At 40.1% G+C, this 18,508-nt stretch overlaps 1 protein-coding gene across 1 annotated transcript in view; it reads right to left on the bottom strand.

Annotated features, from left to right (window-relative positions):
- Positions 1–18,508, bottom strand: part of LOC115296507 (adenylate cyclase type 10-like) — a 47,463-nt gene that overhangs the window by 20,802 nt on the left and 8,153 nt on the right. Inside the window, exons 5-16 of the mRNA XM_029944963.1 lie at positions 10,871–11,076; positions 10,494–10,584; positions 10,318–10,406; positions 9,326–9,517; positions 8,591–8,712; positions 5,083–5,159; positions 4,790–4,979; positions 4,248–4,303; positions 3,353–3,506; positions 3,006–3,195; positions 1,762–1,848; positions 297–568 (exon numbers count right to left, since the gene is read on the bottom strand). Of these exons, the coding sequence (XP_029800823.1) occupies positions 297–568; positions 1,762–1,848; positions 3,006–3,195; positions 3,353–3,506; positions 4,248–4,303; positions 4,790–4,979; positions 5,083–5,159; positions 8,591–8,712; positions 9,326–9,517; positions 10,318–10,406; positions 10,494–10,584; positions 10,871–11,076 (1,726 nt within the window). The remainder of the gene's footprint in view (positions 1–296; positions 569–1,761; positions 1,849–3,005; positions 3,196–3,352; positions 3,507–4,247; positions 4,304–4,789; positions 4,980–5,082; positions 5,160–8,590; positions 8,713–9,325; positions 9,518–10,317; positions 10,407–10,493; positions 10,585–10,870; positions 11,077–18,508) is intronic.

Raw genomic sequence — 18,508 nt, 5'->3', positions numbered from 1 at the left:
GCTGTTAAAAAGAACTAACATCCCCTTACCATAGAGCCCTAGAAAGTGGCCTGTCCACACATCATTGACACATGAAGCAAGCCATCCAAGCCCTGCCTGGTGAATACCTGGATGGACAGCCCAGGGAGGTAGCCCTTTACTGGTGTACTAGGAGACTGAGTATCCTTAAATCTGGTCTTGGGCCTCACTGTGGTTACTAACGCCATTCTCTCTGACTTTGGTAGTGAGCCCTCTCACTTGTATTATGGCACTGGCCCTGCCCCTAATGGAGTGCCCAGCTAGTCCTAGCCACTCACATCTGCAGCTCTTGGGGGATGCTCACTACCCCCAGTTCCCAACATGCCATTCTCAACAGTGAGGTCACTGCCAACTTCAAAATGGGCACCAGGACAGCTTGAGAGCTCTGCAGGAAGTGCTGGGCACAGTCACACAAGGTGATGGTAGGGGTCAATGTCATCACCATGATGATGGGCAGAGAGGAGAGCAATGTTTCCAAAAACTCCCAGGAAGCTGCATCCATATACTGGGCTTCATCAATGAGGAAAATTAGCGGTGTTTCCTTCACTGCCTGAAAATAACAGCAAAGAAACAAGGATGACCTCTAGTTAGAAATGAAGTCAGCTGATTTTCAAATCTCACCATGAATTTCCCAGCAGCAGTTTAAATAAAAGGTTAACACAGGCTGGGGTCTGCAGAATAAAATGTGTCCTAAGTCCAGGAAATATTTTACCTTACAAATATAAAATATAGTCACTCTAATTTCTAAAGAAATGTATTGAGTTTCTTTGGACAAGAAAATACTCTACCTTAGAAACAAAATAAACATCAAAACATTCTCCAAATCAAACTTGAAGCTTTCAAATGTTTTATTTTGGCAAAGGCTTCAAACCGTTTGGGAATTTATAAGACTCTATATCCATAATTTCCAAACCAGGCTGCACATCAGAATTACCTGGCGGCTGTTAAAACTACCAATCACCAGGCCCCACTTTAAAAACACATCCTTATTTTTATCCACATTCCCCACGGCCCTGCCACAGCAGGTGAGGAGTTTACTGGAATACTTTTGTTTGTATTGTGTTCTTATAAAATGTGCATCACTGTTTGATCAAGTAAACTGTTTTTATGTAAATGCTACTGTATTACAGATCTCATTATTTCTCTCCTTTGATTCAGGATTATTTTTAAGACCACTCTGTGTTGCAATGTTTTCTATTCTCTTACTACCTAATCTATTCCCTTACTTCTACTCTTCTGTATTACACATCCACGAGTTCAGGCCAACACCTCCCTCACCTCCACGATCACTGCAGTGAGCACACTCCCTGGGACACAGATCCACAAGGGGAAGCTCTAGGTCTAGAGGATGCATGTTATTAAAATTTGACTAGTCACTTCTAGATTGCTTTCCAGAATAACTGTATCAGTTTCTGCTCATAGATATTTTGACTCTGTAATCTGGGTTAAGGCTTGAGTGTATTTGTAATAAATAGGAAGTAAAACAGCTATCTATTTGTATTTAGAAATCATTGCTTTATAACTAAGTTACTAAAATCTCAATAAGAAACAAGGATCAGGAAAGAGCAAAGACTTTTTCTTGTATGCTATGCAAAGGATTGATTCAAGGTTAAAGATAGATACAAACAACGAAGATATCAACAAATAGACAGGCCTAAGTCAAGGTGTGCTGTGGATAGATTACAGTAAGTATGAACCATCTTCACATAGCAAGAGTTAATGGCATGTAGCAAAAGTACCCACCTCCTGAAGCACCTGAGAAAAACACGCCTTAACCTTCTTTTGTCTGGTCAGGTCATCCATGTGCGAAACTTTGAAGGATAAGGGAAACTAACCAGGAAAATTATTCATAGATTAGCATTCGCAATGACAATCTAATAAAAATATACAGCTTCTCCAAAGGGAACAGAAAATGATTCTATTTTGAGTGAGAATGGGTTTCTTCTATTGGACAGGGCATAGGGACACAAATGCCAATCCAAAATCAATATTTAGTTCAAAGAGTGAGATGGAAAATCCATTGGCAGTTTTGGAGAGGGAGCGCCTTTCCATACCCAGACTCTGGCAAACCCTTAACAAGTCACGACTAAGAAGTAAAGGGACAGGTTTGACTTAGCGATGTCACTTTGGACAGCTCCAGTACCCCAGTTATTCCAAGTCTACCAGAATGAATGAGTGCATGAGACTTGTCAGAAAGAACTGCAATAAATATCTCCTAACAGACTCCTAGGCCTAGGCACATGATTGCCACAGACCTGAGAGTCAAAGCTAGGTCATTCCTCCACCACTTTGGCAAGGGCAAGAGCCTTAGGAGAGGCCTAAGACAGGGCTATGCTAAGAGACTGGAGACATTTTCATTTTTTCTATTTTCCATTAGATACAATGCCCTGTAGGTTTGGTAGATGAGAAGTGATGGAGGATGAATAAGAATTCTGCACCAGGAAACTCTTAGCCCACTTGCTCTTGGGTACCACATGAATCCTAGACCACTGGAAGCTTTTGAGATTCAGAGGCTGGTACAAGTGACATACTCTATGGTTAGGGATAGAGAACAAAACATTGCAACTGACTTGAGAACACATGGATAAAATCGCTGGGGATGCTCAACTGGCCAGTATCACCCTGACAGATTTAGCACTCTCACATTTACACTATGATCTCTTATACTACCTCCTTTAAAAATGTATGTACAAATCACATAAAGTTCTATAATCATCATTTCACAGGTGAAAAAATTTACCTCAGGCTAAGTGATTTGTGCCATGACATATGATTAGCAAGTATTGGAGTCAGTCCTGGAATCTCCTCTCTTCCAAAAAGAGAAAGCCTGGGTTTTGGTGTTGAAGGGATTTCAAATCTCAATCCTGTCACTGCTAACTATATGTTCTTAAGCTATACAGATATTGCCAAGGGGCATTAGATTAGAAAACAATCCTGAGTCCAACTATCCATCAAAAATAACTGTGAGTCATCCAATTCAGCATTACCTTCACAAAGAAGAGGTCATTAAAAAGGCAATGAAGAGGTTCCTCCACCATCCCACGAAGCTGTTTGTGTAGGTACTCTTGGCGGTGATAGGCTGGACATGTGTCAATCTCAAAGAAGATGGCCATGAGGGTCTGGATGGCATAGAAGCACTGCTTGAAATCTGCTTCCTTCAGCTTCAATGGCAACACCCTGGTGAATGTCACTATGGTCACTGGGAGTCCGTTGGCCCATAGAGAGGTTACTCCACCAGCCCAAGGATGCTGAATCTAATGATACAAGAGTCTCACCAACGAGAGGAAGGAGCCTCAAGAGAAGCAGACACTAAGCCAGACCCAGGACTCTTTACCTGTGCCCTTCCTTCTGGGCCAGGAAGTTTATTTCAGCCAACAGCTGACTTTTGCCATAGCCTTTTCCACCTTCATACAAAACTGCCTGCCCCTTCTTCTGGTGCAAACATTCCTGCTGTGCCATTCGAAAGGCTTCCAGTTCTTTCTCCCGGTCTGTAGAGAGACAGGGAGTACCTAATACTCTGTGCTTTTTAGTAGACACTCTATATTTATTTTGCAAAGGTGATTCTCAGAATGGTTTCTGCCCTAGGATCTTGGGCAGAATTCCATTCTTTGATGAGGCTTCACATCTCTTTCTATAAAATCAACTCACAACTATACAGGAAAGTGTGCTGGGCTTGGGGGTTTGCTCCAAAGTTTAAGTAACAATATTAAGAATAATCAGACATCACATAGACATGAGAGCTACTATATTGTTTTAGCTTTTTGTAAAAATTTCCATGATAACAATTTAATCCTCAAAGTCGATTACTGCTATGTAAAGATGAAAAACTAAGAGATACAAATTAAGACAAATACAAAGCTAGAAAATACACAGTGTGTGACATAACAGTCTTGGGGCTCTCTTTCCTGTCTCATGATGAGGAATTTCTCTCTAAAGATGGTCCACAGCAAGTTGAGTAGACCTCAACAGCCGAAATCTGACTCACAGACATTCTTACTAAATGTGGTGCGTCTCAGGCACAGTGAGAAGACGCCACCTGAAGTGTGAACATTCAGTAAGGAAAAGAAATGGCAAGACCACTTCAAAATGAACATAAATTCACTAAGAAGCCTGCTCTCTATTATTTAAATGCAGACTTAGAAGCATTTTAGTCTTACATTTTTAAAAAATCACATTTAACCATATATAGCTGAAAAAAAATAAGAACTAAGATAGAAAATAAAACTCACCTAACAAAGGGTGATTTTTCTTTCTCTCTCTGGCCAAATGTCTCTTCCCAAACATTCTGGGAAAAAGGACAAAGGGAAATGTCTCTATTAAAAATAGATGGGGATAGATAGAATATATATCTGTAAGTAGATAGAGAACAATTTGTGCTCATCAGCAAGTACCTTAGATAACTGAAAAGGCCCAGAATTCTATATAAAAGAGTTATAAAAAATTAAAAATCTTTGGGGGGGAAGGGGAGAGTTATTGATTGCTCCAGGCTCAGAGAAGTAAATACATTGTGAAGTACACAAAGAAAAGAACATCCAGATTGCGACCTACTGCATTCTCTTCCTGTTGGACAGCACTATAGAAGTTCACTGAGGAACTAGCTAAGAGCTAAATAGAAAAGCTAAAGATCTCGTCTTATGTCTCTTATTCCAGCAAGTCAACACTAGAAGCATCTAGAGGCATCTTTCTTTCTAGTTTCATACAAACACTAGTTATTTCTATACCCTGATTCTGTAAAAGAGATGAGAATAAACTATCACATAATGACACTCACATACATCTTCTATGGCCAAGGTATTCATACATCTTCCCTGGGTTGGAGATGTTTTTCATCATTTTCTCTGGGAGCTTCTTGAAGTTGTAAGCAGGTAGCATGGATCTTAGATATGTTACCTCATCACAGGACACCAAACCTGGATAAGCAGTTATCATTCTGGCCACGAGACTCACCTTTGGGCCAATAACTGTGTCAGGAGACAGTAAAGAAAAGGACAGAGAATTTTTGGACCATCTCTTCCACAATCACCCCCTAAGTCATTGAGGTTACAGGCCAATGACCTACTCTACCTGTATATTCGTGTCTTGCTACTGCCCCAATCATGCCGCAGAATGCTGGTCCACTGGTGACACTGATGGAAACAAGCCTGGGGATTGGAAAAGCGACAGTGGGTGAGTAGTCAGAAGCCTCCACATCAGGTGCTCCATCTGTCACTCCTCACATCAAGATGTCCAGCTTTAGAGTTCCGAATAGAAAAGGCCAGAGACTGCTGTCTGTCCACATCATATGATGCATACAAAGTACAAAGAAACAAAATAGTCCCCATACTCCAGGAGTTTTAGTTGGGGAGCTATTATCATCAGAAAGACTAAATAAAAATACCTTAGATCTGTTAGATCATTATATACAGTTTTTGAAGTACTTTCAAATTGATTACCTCTACTAGAAATATGGATTATTTAAAAAGAGGGGGCATATACTGTTCCAGGTGAAGCAAAGGCTCAAAGGTGGCAAATTCATACAGTAGCAAGTGAATAATCAGATTTTCTTGGTGTGAAAATTTACTTGCTGTGAAAATTTCACGTGATAGATAAGATAGGCAGATGGAGAAAGAGGGTACAATGAGGCATAAATTAGTTTCAAGTTCATTCTACATATAAACTCATTTTAGTTGTTTGCAGAGGCATAAAAAATGGCAACAATGCTAACATTATTGTCTCCTGCATCATCAAAAGTCTACTGCCTTGCCCTAATGACAGGATTGAGGACTCTTACTTGGGCCCATTGCTCAGGGTGAGTAAGAGACACCCAAGACAAGAACCAGGCAGCCAGTTCTGCTGCCACAACAAGAATAAGACTAAACATCCCCTGATGTTTCACCAGACTTCCTTGGTCTACAGTGCCCCTTCCCGCTTTCTCCACCTTTCAACTCCTTTCCTTCTCAACCTGGTTCAAAAGTTGCCTTTATAGTCAAGATTTCTCTGTGACCTCTAGGGAAAATTAACTCTTTCTTCCCAGAGCACTTTGCTGCAGCTCCTATATCATTTTATTCCTGCACTTACATTTCATGTTATTAAAGTTAGCTGTTTACTTAGTAGAGGAGGTAGTGTCTTATTTCTCTTTACATCCACCACAACTAACACAGTGCCTGGCTCAGAGTAGAGTTCAATGAATGCTTGTTGAATGAATACATTTACGAATACATTAAACTCAGCTATTAACAAGGCTATGAGAGCAAAGCAAATAATACGTTTCTCACTTGGTCATTTCTCATATCTTTCTACTGCACTTTAGAATTCCCCCTTGTTCTTCCTAGCAGTCTATGTTCCTTCTTCCTTTTTTAAAAGAGACTCTTCATTGATGAAAAATACATTACTTATTCAACATACATAGAGATGCATAAAGAGGTGCTGAAAAACGATAATGATGAGATTCTGAGACTCATTCCCTGAGTCTCAAAAACATCCTGGAGAAGTATTCACAAGCCAGAAAAGCCTGATCAATCATGGGACTCAGAGGATCTTCTTTCTTCTGTCAATGAACTGAAAACTGAAGGTATTTCCTAGGTCAGAAAGGGGAATTTAGAAGATGACCCGAGGTGAACAGGGTCATTGAAAAAGGAGACGTGGAATATGGTTCTGGGTCTGGGTGAGGCTGATGTGACACGGAGAGACAGGAACACCAGTATCTGCTACTGATGACATCACACAGGCAACCCTGGAGGCCACATCTCTACACTTGAATTTCGGGTGAAGAAGGCAAGCTTTAGCATCTTGTTAGTGCAGCATTTCCCAAAACATGCTCCTCAAAACATTCATTCTTATAGTTGTTTATAGGTCTTTCTGGAGAAGAGTGTTTAGTGATCAAGTAAATTTGGGAAATGTTGATTAAAACAAAATATAACAAATATTTTTATTATAAGCCCACCCCAAACCTTTGATATTAATTTATATTGTGAACCTCTAAGAAGGAAATATAGTTTGCAACACTTCCCAAACATATTTGGCCATGAAAATCTTCTTTTCACGATTTATTAAGGAACTAATGTTACTGAATTAGTAATTATCTTCAAGGAAAGAAACACTGAGCTGGAAACTAGCTTTCAGGCTCTGGCACTGTCAAGCTATGTGGTTTTACCAACATAAGCTCTGGATCTTAGTTTCTGGATTCTTAGCTAAGAAGAGACTATTATCAGATGAACTCTCAGATTCTATCTAGCTCTTAAAATCTACTATATTCTAAAATAAATAAGAGTAGAAGCATAAAATATGGCCTAAGAAATGACTGTCTCATTCAGGGCTCTTGAAGGCCACAGGCCAATAGAAAATTCAAGAGCACAAGAGATCAGCACTGGAAGCAATGGCCCAGCACACCTATACTATAGAGATAAGTGGGGAAGTGAGCCGTAAGTGGGATCTGCGGATCCCATCAATGTTAAAAGAAGTGCCAACACATACCTGCCTTGGGTTAAGAGTTTGACTATCTATGAAGCAACTTAAATATCTTTCTTATTTGTAAAATAAAAAGTTGGGTCAGATAATTTCTGAGTTACTGTTCAGTACTAATATTAAGAGTATTTATAGATATTATGGTGCCTCTACAATGGTAACAAATTCCTACTGTATGCTATGCCTTTTGGAGAGTAGTTGCATTTTATAAGAGGCAGCTGTGAGGTAATGAAAATGACACAGGATTTGAGGACAGAAGGTCTGAGTTTCATTACATGCTCTGTTATATGCTAGAAACTCCTCTTCTATAGCCTTAGTTTCCTCATGTGTAAAAGAGTTAGGATACAAACATTGGTAGCATATACTAAAGTGTTAAAGCACTATACAATTTTTATTCATTTTGAATAAACAGAGCAAACAAATCTCTGACACATGTTAACATTAAAAATAACTGTTTTCAAATTTGAGTCTATTTATGGATATACCTTCCTCAGAGCTTTCTATTGAGAAAAAAGGTCATCTGAAAAATTCTAATCCACATTGTAGCGGGAAAATGGAATTTTCTTTACCTTCATTAGAACAAGGCTTTTGTAGAAGGTGGGAGGGTGGGGGGTGGGTTTGGAGGTGAGAGATCAGTTCAGTGAGAATTCCAGAAAAGTCAGGGGGACTAGTAAGATTGAAAGCCAAGAAGGAGAGCATTAACCAGCAGTGGTCCCTCCTATCTAGGCATTGCCCCACAACCTCTCTTCCCACTTCTCCCCTCCCTGTAGATAGGCAGCCTTTGTTCTACATTCCCACCACATACAGATACACTGTCTGTATTACATTAGTCTGCACATTTGCTTGTTCCTTTGCAGCGCTCTTGAACCTTGCTAGGTATATTCGTCTCCTCCCCCTCTTTCACCCCCTTAGATGGCAACTTATCTTCATTTTCCCTGAGTATCTAGTACATAATTCTGTACCTAATAATTTCTTAGTAGATCTTATTTTCTGACTTCCCTTAGCGTGTCCCTCCCCTTTAGGCAGATTCTGGACACTCTCAACCCCTACACTTGTTACTCCCTCCTCCCCTGCCTGAAGAGCCCCCTGGGGCCCGAGAAGCTCCTCCCTGCCCCACTTTCCTCCTCACTTGGTCTCAGCAAGATTCTCCCAGCAGAAGCTGAAGATGCTGAAGGAGCTCTCCAGGGCATGTGCACACTCATCTGGCTTCTTATCCCCAGGAAGGCCAAAAACGCAGAGGAACATGCAGACCTGGGACAGATGACAAAGAAGGAAAAGAGAAGTTTACCCGGGGAAAGGCTGTGGCTTGCCTCAACTGCACCAGCTTCCCTGGATGCAGCCAGAGCCTTTCTCCACTGGTATTCTATTAGGAATGGCAAGTTCTATAGGATTCGTTAAATGGACACTCCGGGTCACATCAGCATGGGGATTAATAAAAGAAGAAATGAAATCTTGATTTAACTAACTATTCAAAGAACTGAAACTTAAAACACAAGAAAAATTGATGTCAAGAACTTTTCAAAAATTCGATTTCTACTATATGCTTGGAGCTAAGTCTACCTGCCCACATTTTATTCATCTATAATGTCATGTATTATGATACTACTCTTTTCCAAGCTCCTCGATTAATCTGATTACGTTTACTTTTAATAGAGACAGAAAAATATTCTTTTGCTCTGACAAAGATTTTTCAATAATAATGGAATGAAAAAGGATATGGGAAGTAATTTGCAGGTACCCGGTGTCATATGCTGTCACAAAAGAAAAAGCAGGGAATCTGACTTACACGGGTGTTATGTGAGATACAAGACTATTATTCCTCTCTCACCTTCAAAGCTGATGGGTCAAGTTTCCTTGTACTTACTTTCTCAAACATAAAGATCTGGCTCAGCTGGCCACCTCCTTTCTCTATGACTGTGGAGATGTAGAGGGCAGCCTCCTGGATAAGATGACACAAATGCAACATCCATGCTGACTTATGGAACTCTAAGCTGACCAAAACCATAGTCACGGTACGGAATTCAGATATATATTCCATTGGCTGCCCTTCATCAATCTGCAAAGACACAGTGAGTGATGATGCCTGTATCTTCAACTCTCAGTATCATGTTCAGGCATTTAAATTCTATACTTCACGGTGAGTATGAGAAAATAACTTACAAATGTCAGACAAAAACCTTAAAATTCAGGTTTGAGAGGTATAGATGATGTGCCAACCAGTGCACTTGAAATTAAAACTGACTTTAAATCTAATTCACTGATGAAATCTGCCAGGATTTTATGTTCTATTTTTTTAAATGTTTTTATTTATTTTTGAGAGACAGAGAAAGACAGTGTGAGCAGGGGAAGGGCAGAGAGAGAGGGAGATACAGAATCTGAAGCAGGCTCCAGGCTCTGTGCTAGCTGTCAGCACAAAGCCCGATGCAGGGCTCAAACCCATGAACCGTAAGATCATGACCTGAGTTGAAGCCAGACACTTAGCTGACTGAGCCACCCAGGCGCCCCTATGTTTTCTTTTTATGAGTTAGTCTGATATGTCCATTCTATTAGTGATTATATCTCTTGCTAAGGGATTCATAGATTCTATATACACAATCAATCAACACATATTTACTACACCTATGTAGTTTATGTAGTTTATGTTTACTAGCTTCTTGAAGGACAAACTGAAAAATAAATATGGCTTCCACTTTCTAGAACTGAGAAATCTGAAGTGATAAGACATTTCATCATAGTAATTGGTACAGATGGGACATCTGTTGGCATTACAATATGAAAAGGCATCACATATAAATATACACCTGTTGACATTAATACATACATAGTCTACATTACAATTCAGAACTAGAAAATAACCTTTTTCAAAAGGTTTTTCATTATGTGCTTCCGCAGAGTTTGTTCAAGTGCAGAGTCTGGATCCAAATCCAGGGCAGTCCTTAAAGTATCTAAGAAAAGGAAAACGAAATGTCTCCAGCCATATAGAAAATTTATTTTTAAAGTTTTGGTTGGGTAGAAAGGATCAAGTAACTTACCAGCCCTTGTCCGGTAATGTGGCAGGTAATCGAGGCACTTGTCAAAATGCTCATCAAAATCAAATGGGTCAATGATCCGAATATCTCTTAACTACAGAAAGGAAACTGTTCAATTGTGTGCCCACCCACCAAATGGACCACCAATGGCCCCTTAAGAAAGGGCCTGAGGATGCCATTTCCCTTGTTTATCATCTATCTTTCCAGCCTCATTGATCTGCTTCATCTATATTCCTGGGAGAATATCCTTCACCTCTCTCCAAAATTGAGTTCCAATGGTCATTGGTTTGGTCAAGCCATATGTGACCACCACCAGAGCGCTGCCCTGTGTAGTAGGAAGGCCTTTTTAGGACATGCAGTTGATGGGACCAGCCTCCTACCTTCACAGCTTCATCCTCCCTCATGATTTCCACTTCAAACATGGACTGCTCACAGAGCTTCCAGCAGTTCCAGGACAAGACAATCTCATTTGCCTGAGCCAAACGCTGAGCTAACTGGACATCATCTACATCCTGCCCAGTCACCAAGAGGTACTGTCGCTGCTCATCTCCAACAATAACCTGGGAGATCTGACCTGCAGACAGACCTATCCAGAAAAAAGGAGACAAGGGGTAAAGAGCCAAACTCAAGTGGAAAACTATGTAAAGGGTGGGGGTCTGGAATCCTCACATTACTCTACGCATCAAGGCAATCTTGTTATTGCAGAAATACTGGGTGAGCTTACCTTCAAAAATATTACTTTGCCCCAGATTTCCTTCTGTCTTAAGCATACCTAGAGACATTCAAATATGCCTGGGTTGTATGGGGGAAGAAGCAAGAGATCCTAGGTCTCTAAGAGTCTTCACTTTAAATTGCTCTTGTAATGAACAGCTAGGTCTTTTTTTTTTAATGTTTATTAATGTTTTTTATTTATTTTTGATATACAGAGAGAGAAAGCATGAGCAGGGAGGGTCAGAGAGAGGGGGAGACACAGAATCTGAAGCAGGCTCCAGACTTTGAGCTAGCTGTCAGCACAGAGTCCGACGCGGGGTTCCAACCCACGAACCGTGAGATCATGACCTGAGCCAAAGCCGGACACTTAACTGACTGAGCTACCCAGATGCCCCTGAACAGCTAGGTCCTGATGGCAGAGATTGAAGGGTTATGTTCAGAAACTGCTGCCACAGCGACCATACCATCCTTCCTCAACATGTAATCAGGGCTAAGTGATAAGACAATCAGTATTTTACCAGACTTGGGCTTCACCATACACTTTTATTCTACCTTCTGTTTTTTCTTACCCTAAGGCATTTCTTACAGCTAATATGGCTGAAAAACTGGCTTGCTTGCCAGGAAAAAAAGGACTATATCCAAATTAACTCTGTCCTTAGCTAAGTTATCCAATCTTTTTCCCCCTTCTTTTCAAAATTTTATTTAAACTCTATAGTTAACATACAGTTCAATATTACCCAATCTAGGGACAACTGGGTGGCTCAGTCAGTTAAGCATCTTACAGACTTCAGTTCAGGTCATGATCTCACATTTGTGGGTTTGAGCCCTGTGTCAGGCTCTGTGCTGACAGCTCAGAGCCTGGAGCCTGCTTCGGATTCTGTGTCTCTCTCTGCCCCTCCCCCTCTCATGTTCTGTCTCTGTCTCAAAAATAAATAAAATGTTAAAAAACATTACCCAATAGAAGCTAAAATCAAAGGGAAATAGTTTTAAAAGAATGGCAGAGACATATACTTTTGGCCAACATGGCTTAACAGGTTGTGAATTTAGTATAATGCCTCGAACAACTAAGAAACTAGAAAAAACACACAAGCCAACAGTTTTCAAGCTACTGGATATCAGGCAATGAAGGACAATGATGCCTGAGAGATGGGAAGCAAACAAGGTGAGCCCTCTGATACCCCAGCTTACTGCATGGAAGAGTTTCCAGGACATTTCCGGGTGGGGAAACCCAGGTATAGCCCAGAGACATCCTCAAGTTAGGGAAACAGAGCTAAGAGTATGAGGAGGCCAAGGTGGCTAAAGTTCACAGGGCATTGTGAGTATTAGAGAGAAATGTACAGAGAGAGAAGTCCAGAGATCTTTACCAGATCCCCACAAGTCTTTAGCTGAGTACTAATGAGTGCACCAATGTGAGGAAACTACCTGAAACCAGGGAAAGAACCACCTGAAAAGATTAGAATGAACAATCCCAAATATCACATGGGGCTGGCCTATTCTCACTAGCCATAGTGTCAAACTTAGTAATTCATAGGAGATTAAGTACAGTGCAGTGATGGCTCTTACTACCTAACATGCTTACACTGCGGCCCGCCCCCTCTAGCCAGACCTGCCTCAGTCCTGGTGCTGTGGATCCCCCTGCCCAGAAAACCCAGGCAAGCCTTTCCAACACTGCGTCTCCTGACCTCCCATGGAGGCACCTTGTTAAAACTGCACAACCTACTTTTGAGTGCTGTCTAGAGTACCCAGACCAGCTGGCCTCTGTAGCAGCTGTGTGCCTGGTAGAGGAGAACCAGGGCCACCTAGTTAAAAGTGCCTATCCCACTCACTACTTTCAAGAGTAAGAGATGGAGCTGACTTTATTAACTCACAGAAACACACACAGATAGGCAAAATGAGAGGAGAGAGGAATATGGCACAAATGAAAGAACCAGACAAAATCACAGCAAGAGACCTAAGTGAAATGGATACTGAGTAACATAGCTGACAGATAATTTAAAGTGATGATCATAAAGATACTCACTGGACTCAAGAAAAGAGTGGAGAACATCAGTGAGACCCTTAAGGAAGAGGTAGAAAACATTTCAATCAGAGATGAAAAACACAATAGATGAAATTAAAAATAAACTTGATAGAATAAATAGCAGGCTGGAAGAAGCAGGGGAGCAAACCAGTGAACTATAAGACAGAGGACTAGAAAGTAATCATACTGAAAAAATGAGAGAAAAATAATTATGCAAAACTGAGGATATACATAAGGGAAATCAGTGATGCCATCAAGTGTAATAATATTTGCATTATAGGGATTCCAGGAGAAGAGAGAGAAAAGGGAGCAGAAAATTTATTTAAAGAAACAGTAGCTGAAAACTTCCCTAATCTGGGTAAGGAAACAGATACATAGATCCAGGAGGTACAGATTCCCCCAACAAAATCAATCAGTTATTTATATAGTTAGATAATAATCAAAATGCCAGGAGGCACAGAGATCCCCCAACAAAATCAACCAAAGTTAGTTAGTAATCAAAATGCCAAAAAGTAATGATAAAGAAAAAAAACTTAAGCAGCAAGAGAAAAGGAGACAGTTACATACAGGGGAAATTTCCCCCATAAGGCTACTCATGGGTTTTTTCAGCAGAAACTTTGTAAGCTGGAATGGAATGGCATGATATATTCAAAGTGCTGAAAGGGGAATATCTATAGTTAAAAATACTCTATCCATTAAGGCTAGCTCTGAGAATAGGAGAGATAAAGAGTTTCTCAGATAAACAAAAACTAAGAGTTCTGATCACCAAATCAGTCCTACAAGAAATATTAAAGGGGATTCTTTGAGTGGAAAGAAAAGACCATAAGTATTAAAAGGAAGAAGCACAAAAGCAATAAACATAAGTATTTCTGTAAAAAAAATCAAAGGATTCACAAAATGAAAGGATGTAAAATATAACACCATATACCTAAAACATAGAGGGAAGAGGAGTAGAGAATGGGTTTGAACTTAGGTGACCATCATCTTAATGTAGACAGTTATATGCAGAAGATGTTATATAGAAGCCTGATGGTAACCATAGATCAAAACCCACTAATAGATTGGCAGAGAATAAAGAGAAGGGAATTCAAATATATCACTAAAGAAAACAGCAAACTATGAAAGAGAGAAAGACAGGAAAGGATCAGAGAAAAACTACAAAAATGACAAGTAACAAAGTGGCAATAAATACGTATCTATCAATAATAACTTTAAATGTAAATGAAATAAATACGGCAATCAAATGACACAGGATTACAAAGTGGATTATAAAAACAAGACCAATCTACATGCTGCCTACAAGAGACTCATTTCTGACCAAAAGACATCTACAGATTGAAAGTGAGGGGAAGGAGAAATATTTATCAGGTAAAGATGCATGACAAAGGAAAGAAATACTTAGGAGTAGCAATACTTATATCGCACAAAATAGACATAAAACAAAGACTGTAACAAGACAGAGAAGAATAGTATATAATAATAAAGGAACAATCCAATAAGAATATATAACAATTATAAATATTTATGCACACAAGATGGGAGTACCCAAATACATAAAACAACCAGCAACAAAAAGAAAAGAACTAATCAATAATAATACAATAGTAGGGGACTTTAACACCACATCAACAAGGAAACAATGGCTTTGAATGACACACTGGTGTAAAAGGAGTTACCAGATATATTCAAAACATTACATTATGAAACAGCAAAATACACATTCTTTTTGAGTGCACATAAACATTCTCCAGAACAGATCACATGCTAGGCCACAGAATAGACCTCAACACGTTCAGGAACACTGAAGTCATACCAAGCACCTTTTCTGACCACAATACTGTGAAAATACAAGTCAACCACAAGAAAAAATATGTAAAGACCACAAATACATGTAGGTACATCACATGCTATTAAACAATGAATGAGTCAACCAAAAAAATCAAAGAGGAATTTAAAAAGTACATGGAAACAAATGAAAATGAAAACACAATAGTCCAAAACCTTTGGGATGCAGCAAAAGCAGTTCAGTTCTAAGAGAAAAGTTTACAGAGATACAGGCCTAGCTTAAGAAGCATGGAAAATATCAAATAAACAACATAACTTTACATGTAAAGGAGCTAGAAGAATAATGACCAAAAACCAAAACCAGCAGAAGGAAGGAAATAATGAAGATTCGAGTAGAAATAAATGATATACAAACTTAAAAAACAATAGAACAGATCAATGAAACCGGGGATGTTTCTTTGAAAAGATCAACAAAATTAATAAATCTCTAGCCAGACTCATCAAAGAGAGAGAGAGAGAGAGAGAGAGAGAGAGAGAGAGAGAGAGAGCGAGCACTCAAATCAACAAAATCATGAATGAAAGGGGGGAAATAATAACCAACACTACAGAATTATAATTAAAAGAGATTGTGAAAACTATATGCAAAAAATTGGAAAACTTAAAAGAAATGAATAAATTCCTAGAAATATATAACCTACCAAAACTGAAGCAGGAAGAAATAGAAAATTTGAACAGACCCATAACCAGCAAGGAAATTGAATCAGTAATCAAAAAACTCCCAAAAACAAAAGTCCAGGACAAGATGTCTTCACAGAGAAATTCGAAAGAAACATTTAAAGAACAGTTAATTCGTATCCTTCTCATCAAACTACTCCAAAAAATTGGGTATGGAAAACTTCCAAATTCATTTTATGAGGCCAGTATCACTGTGACACCAAAACCAGATAATGACAGCACACAAAAAAGAGAACTACAGGCCAGTATCTCTGATGAACATAGATGTGAAAATCCTCAACAAAATACACTACTGGAAAACAAGCCAATAATATATTTGAAAAATCACTCATCACAACCAAGTGGGATTTATTCTCAGGATGCAAGGGTGGTTCAACATTTGCATCACATGGGTAAGAGAAAGGATAAAAACCACATGATCAATTCAACAGACAAAAAGCATTTGATAAACTACAACATAAGTTCATGACAAAAGCCCTCAAAAATGTAGGTCTAAAGGGAATCTACCTTAACATAATAAAGGCTATATATATATAAACTTCACAGCTAACATCATCCGTCATGGGGGAAAAACTGAGAGCTTTCCCCCTAATGTCAGGAACAAGTCAAAGATAGCCATTCTCACCATTTTTATTTAACATAGTATTGGAAGTCCTAGCTACAGCAATCAGACAACAAAAAGGAATAAAAGGCATCCAAATTGGTATGGAAGAAGTAAAACTCTCATTATTTGCAGATAACATGATACTATAAATACCCCACCAAAAAACTATGAGAATAAATGAATTCAGTCAAGTCGCAGGACACAAAATCAATGTACAAAAATCTGTTGCATTAAAATGTTTATACTGGGGGGAGGAGCCAAGATGGTGGAGAGGAAGGGAGCTCTGTAAACTTCGTCTGCCCCATTGATCGAACTGAGAAGGACATTACCCTCATCTGCAAGAGCAGAAGGAGAAAATATGGACTCCATAAGGAAGAGAACCTGAAGGATACCTGAGTGAGTGAGTGCGAACTGGGGAGATTGGAAAATGGGCCAGCCCGAGACGGGCAGGGGAGGTGGGAGCCCGAGAGACAAAGGGAAGAGACAGAGAAACTGAACACGCTCAGAGTACTGTCTCTGGGGAAGAGGTAAAGAACGCTTAACTGTTCTTGGAGAGAGAAGCTCACTCCATAGATAACTGCTGGGTAGCCTAAATCCCGAACCCAGGTGGCGCAAGGGAAGGAACAGCTTTCATCCCTATGCCATCTTGGCGAGGAGTCGGCAACCACTGCAGCGGCGGTGTCAGGGGTGCTCACTTTGACTTCGGTTTTGGGAGTGGGAGCATGCACCTCATTTCCACGGTGCATCTCGCCCCCAGCATTGGCTGCGTGAAACCTGAATCCCAGGTGCCAACAGGGAAAAAATAGCCCCCACCTCTGCACGATCCCAGCAGAGAGTTGGTGGCGGTAGAGACCTGGGTGCTCGCGCAGGCTGCAGGAGCTCGCAGCTCATTTCCAGCAGCTCCCAGCGCCGCCTCTGGCAACAGCTACACCCTCATTCCTCCCCCAAGGCTAACGATCCCCGCTGGGGGTTGGGTCTGTGACGGTGCTCACACACTTCACCCCCTGCTGCACATCTCGCCTCAGGCAGGGGCAGCCGAAATCCCAGCCTGAGCCAAGACAAACCAATTGCTCCCCCTAAGAAGCCAGCTACCAAAGCAAGAACACCATCTGTGGTAGCATAAAAAGTGCATGGACTGGAACTTTGAACCGAGGCGGGCCTGGAAAATACAACTCTCGGCTCAACCTCGGAAAAGGAGATCGGACTCATTAGAGTGGCCTACAGTTCCTAGTTCAGCGGAGCTTGGCGTGCTGCCTATCTAATCTCTGCAGACACCAAGGCTGAGCCTCTGAGAGCAGCCTCCATGACCTACAACATCAAACCATGCCTATCCACTATAGGGAGCTGCTGGGTTTTTTTGTTTGTTTTTTTCTTGCTTTTTTTAAATAATTTTTTTCTTTTATTTCTTCATTTTCTTCTTTTCGCCTTTTTCTGTATGTATTTTTTTTATTATTATTACTTTTTTTTTACTTAAATTTTTTACTCCTTATTTTCCTTTCTCCTTTCTCCCTTTTTTTTTTTTTAACCTTCTTGCAATCCAGATATATTCTCCTATATCTCATCCTTACCTCTCCCCTCAACTGGTCATACACTTTTAGACTGTCCACTGTCCTTTATTGTCTCTTCCCCCCTTTAAATTTTTTTCTTTTTCTTTTATTCTTCTCCTCTTTTCGTCTCTTTCCTCCCCATTCTCTTTATTTTCTTTCCCCCTTTTAATGTGTTTGTTTGTTTGATTTGTCTGTGCATTTGTGTGTTACTGTTCCATGGTTGTCTGTCTGTTTTCCTTCTTAGGGCTACACCAAGAAACAAGCCAAAGAGTGCATGACAGCGAGTCCCAAATATTGCTGAGTAGGGAAATAAAATATTCAAAGGCACAACAAGAAAAATTGAGAGACACCATTAAAAGAATATTTCCTGAAATGACAGGCCCTGGACAGTCAATAAGCCTCCTTTAACAGAGAAATACTAACAGGTGCACAGTGCTCAACGTGCTTTCTAAAGGTGACAAGAGACAGAAAAATAGCAAAAAGGACAAAACGAAGGAACTCTCCCCTGAAGAACCTCCAGGAGGAAGTCACAGCCACAGAACTGCTCAAGGCAGATCTAGACAACATACCTGATCAAGAATTTAAAAAACTTGTCATAAAATTAATTGCTGGGGTT

Source organism: Suricata suricatta, chromosome 7 (assembly GCF_006229205.1).
Source record: "Suricata suricatta isolate VVHF042 chromosome 7, meerkat_22Aug2017_6uvM2_HiC, whole genome shotgun sequence".
Classification (NCBI taxonomy): domain Eukaryota; kingdom Metazoa; phylum Chordata; class Mammalia; order Carnivora; family Herpestidae; genus Suricata; species Suricata suricatta.
Note: the sequence above shows the minus strand (reverse complement) of the source record. Positions and strands in the feature narration are given on the sequence as shown.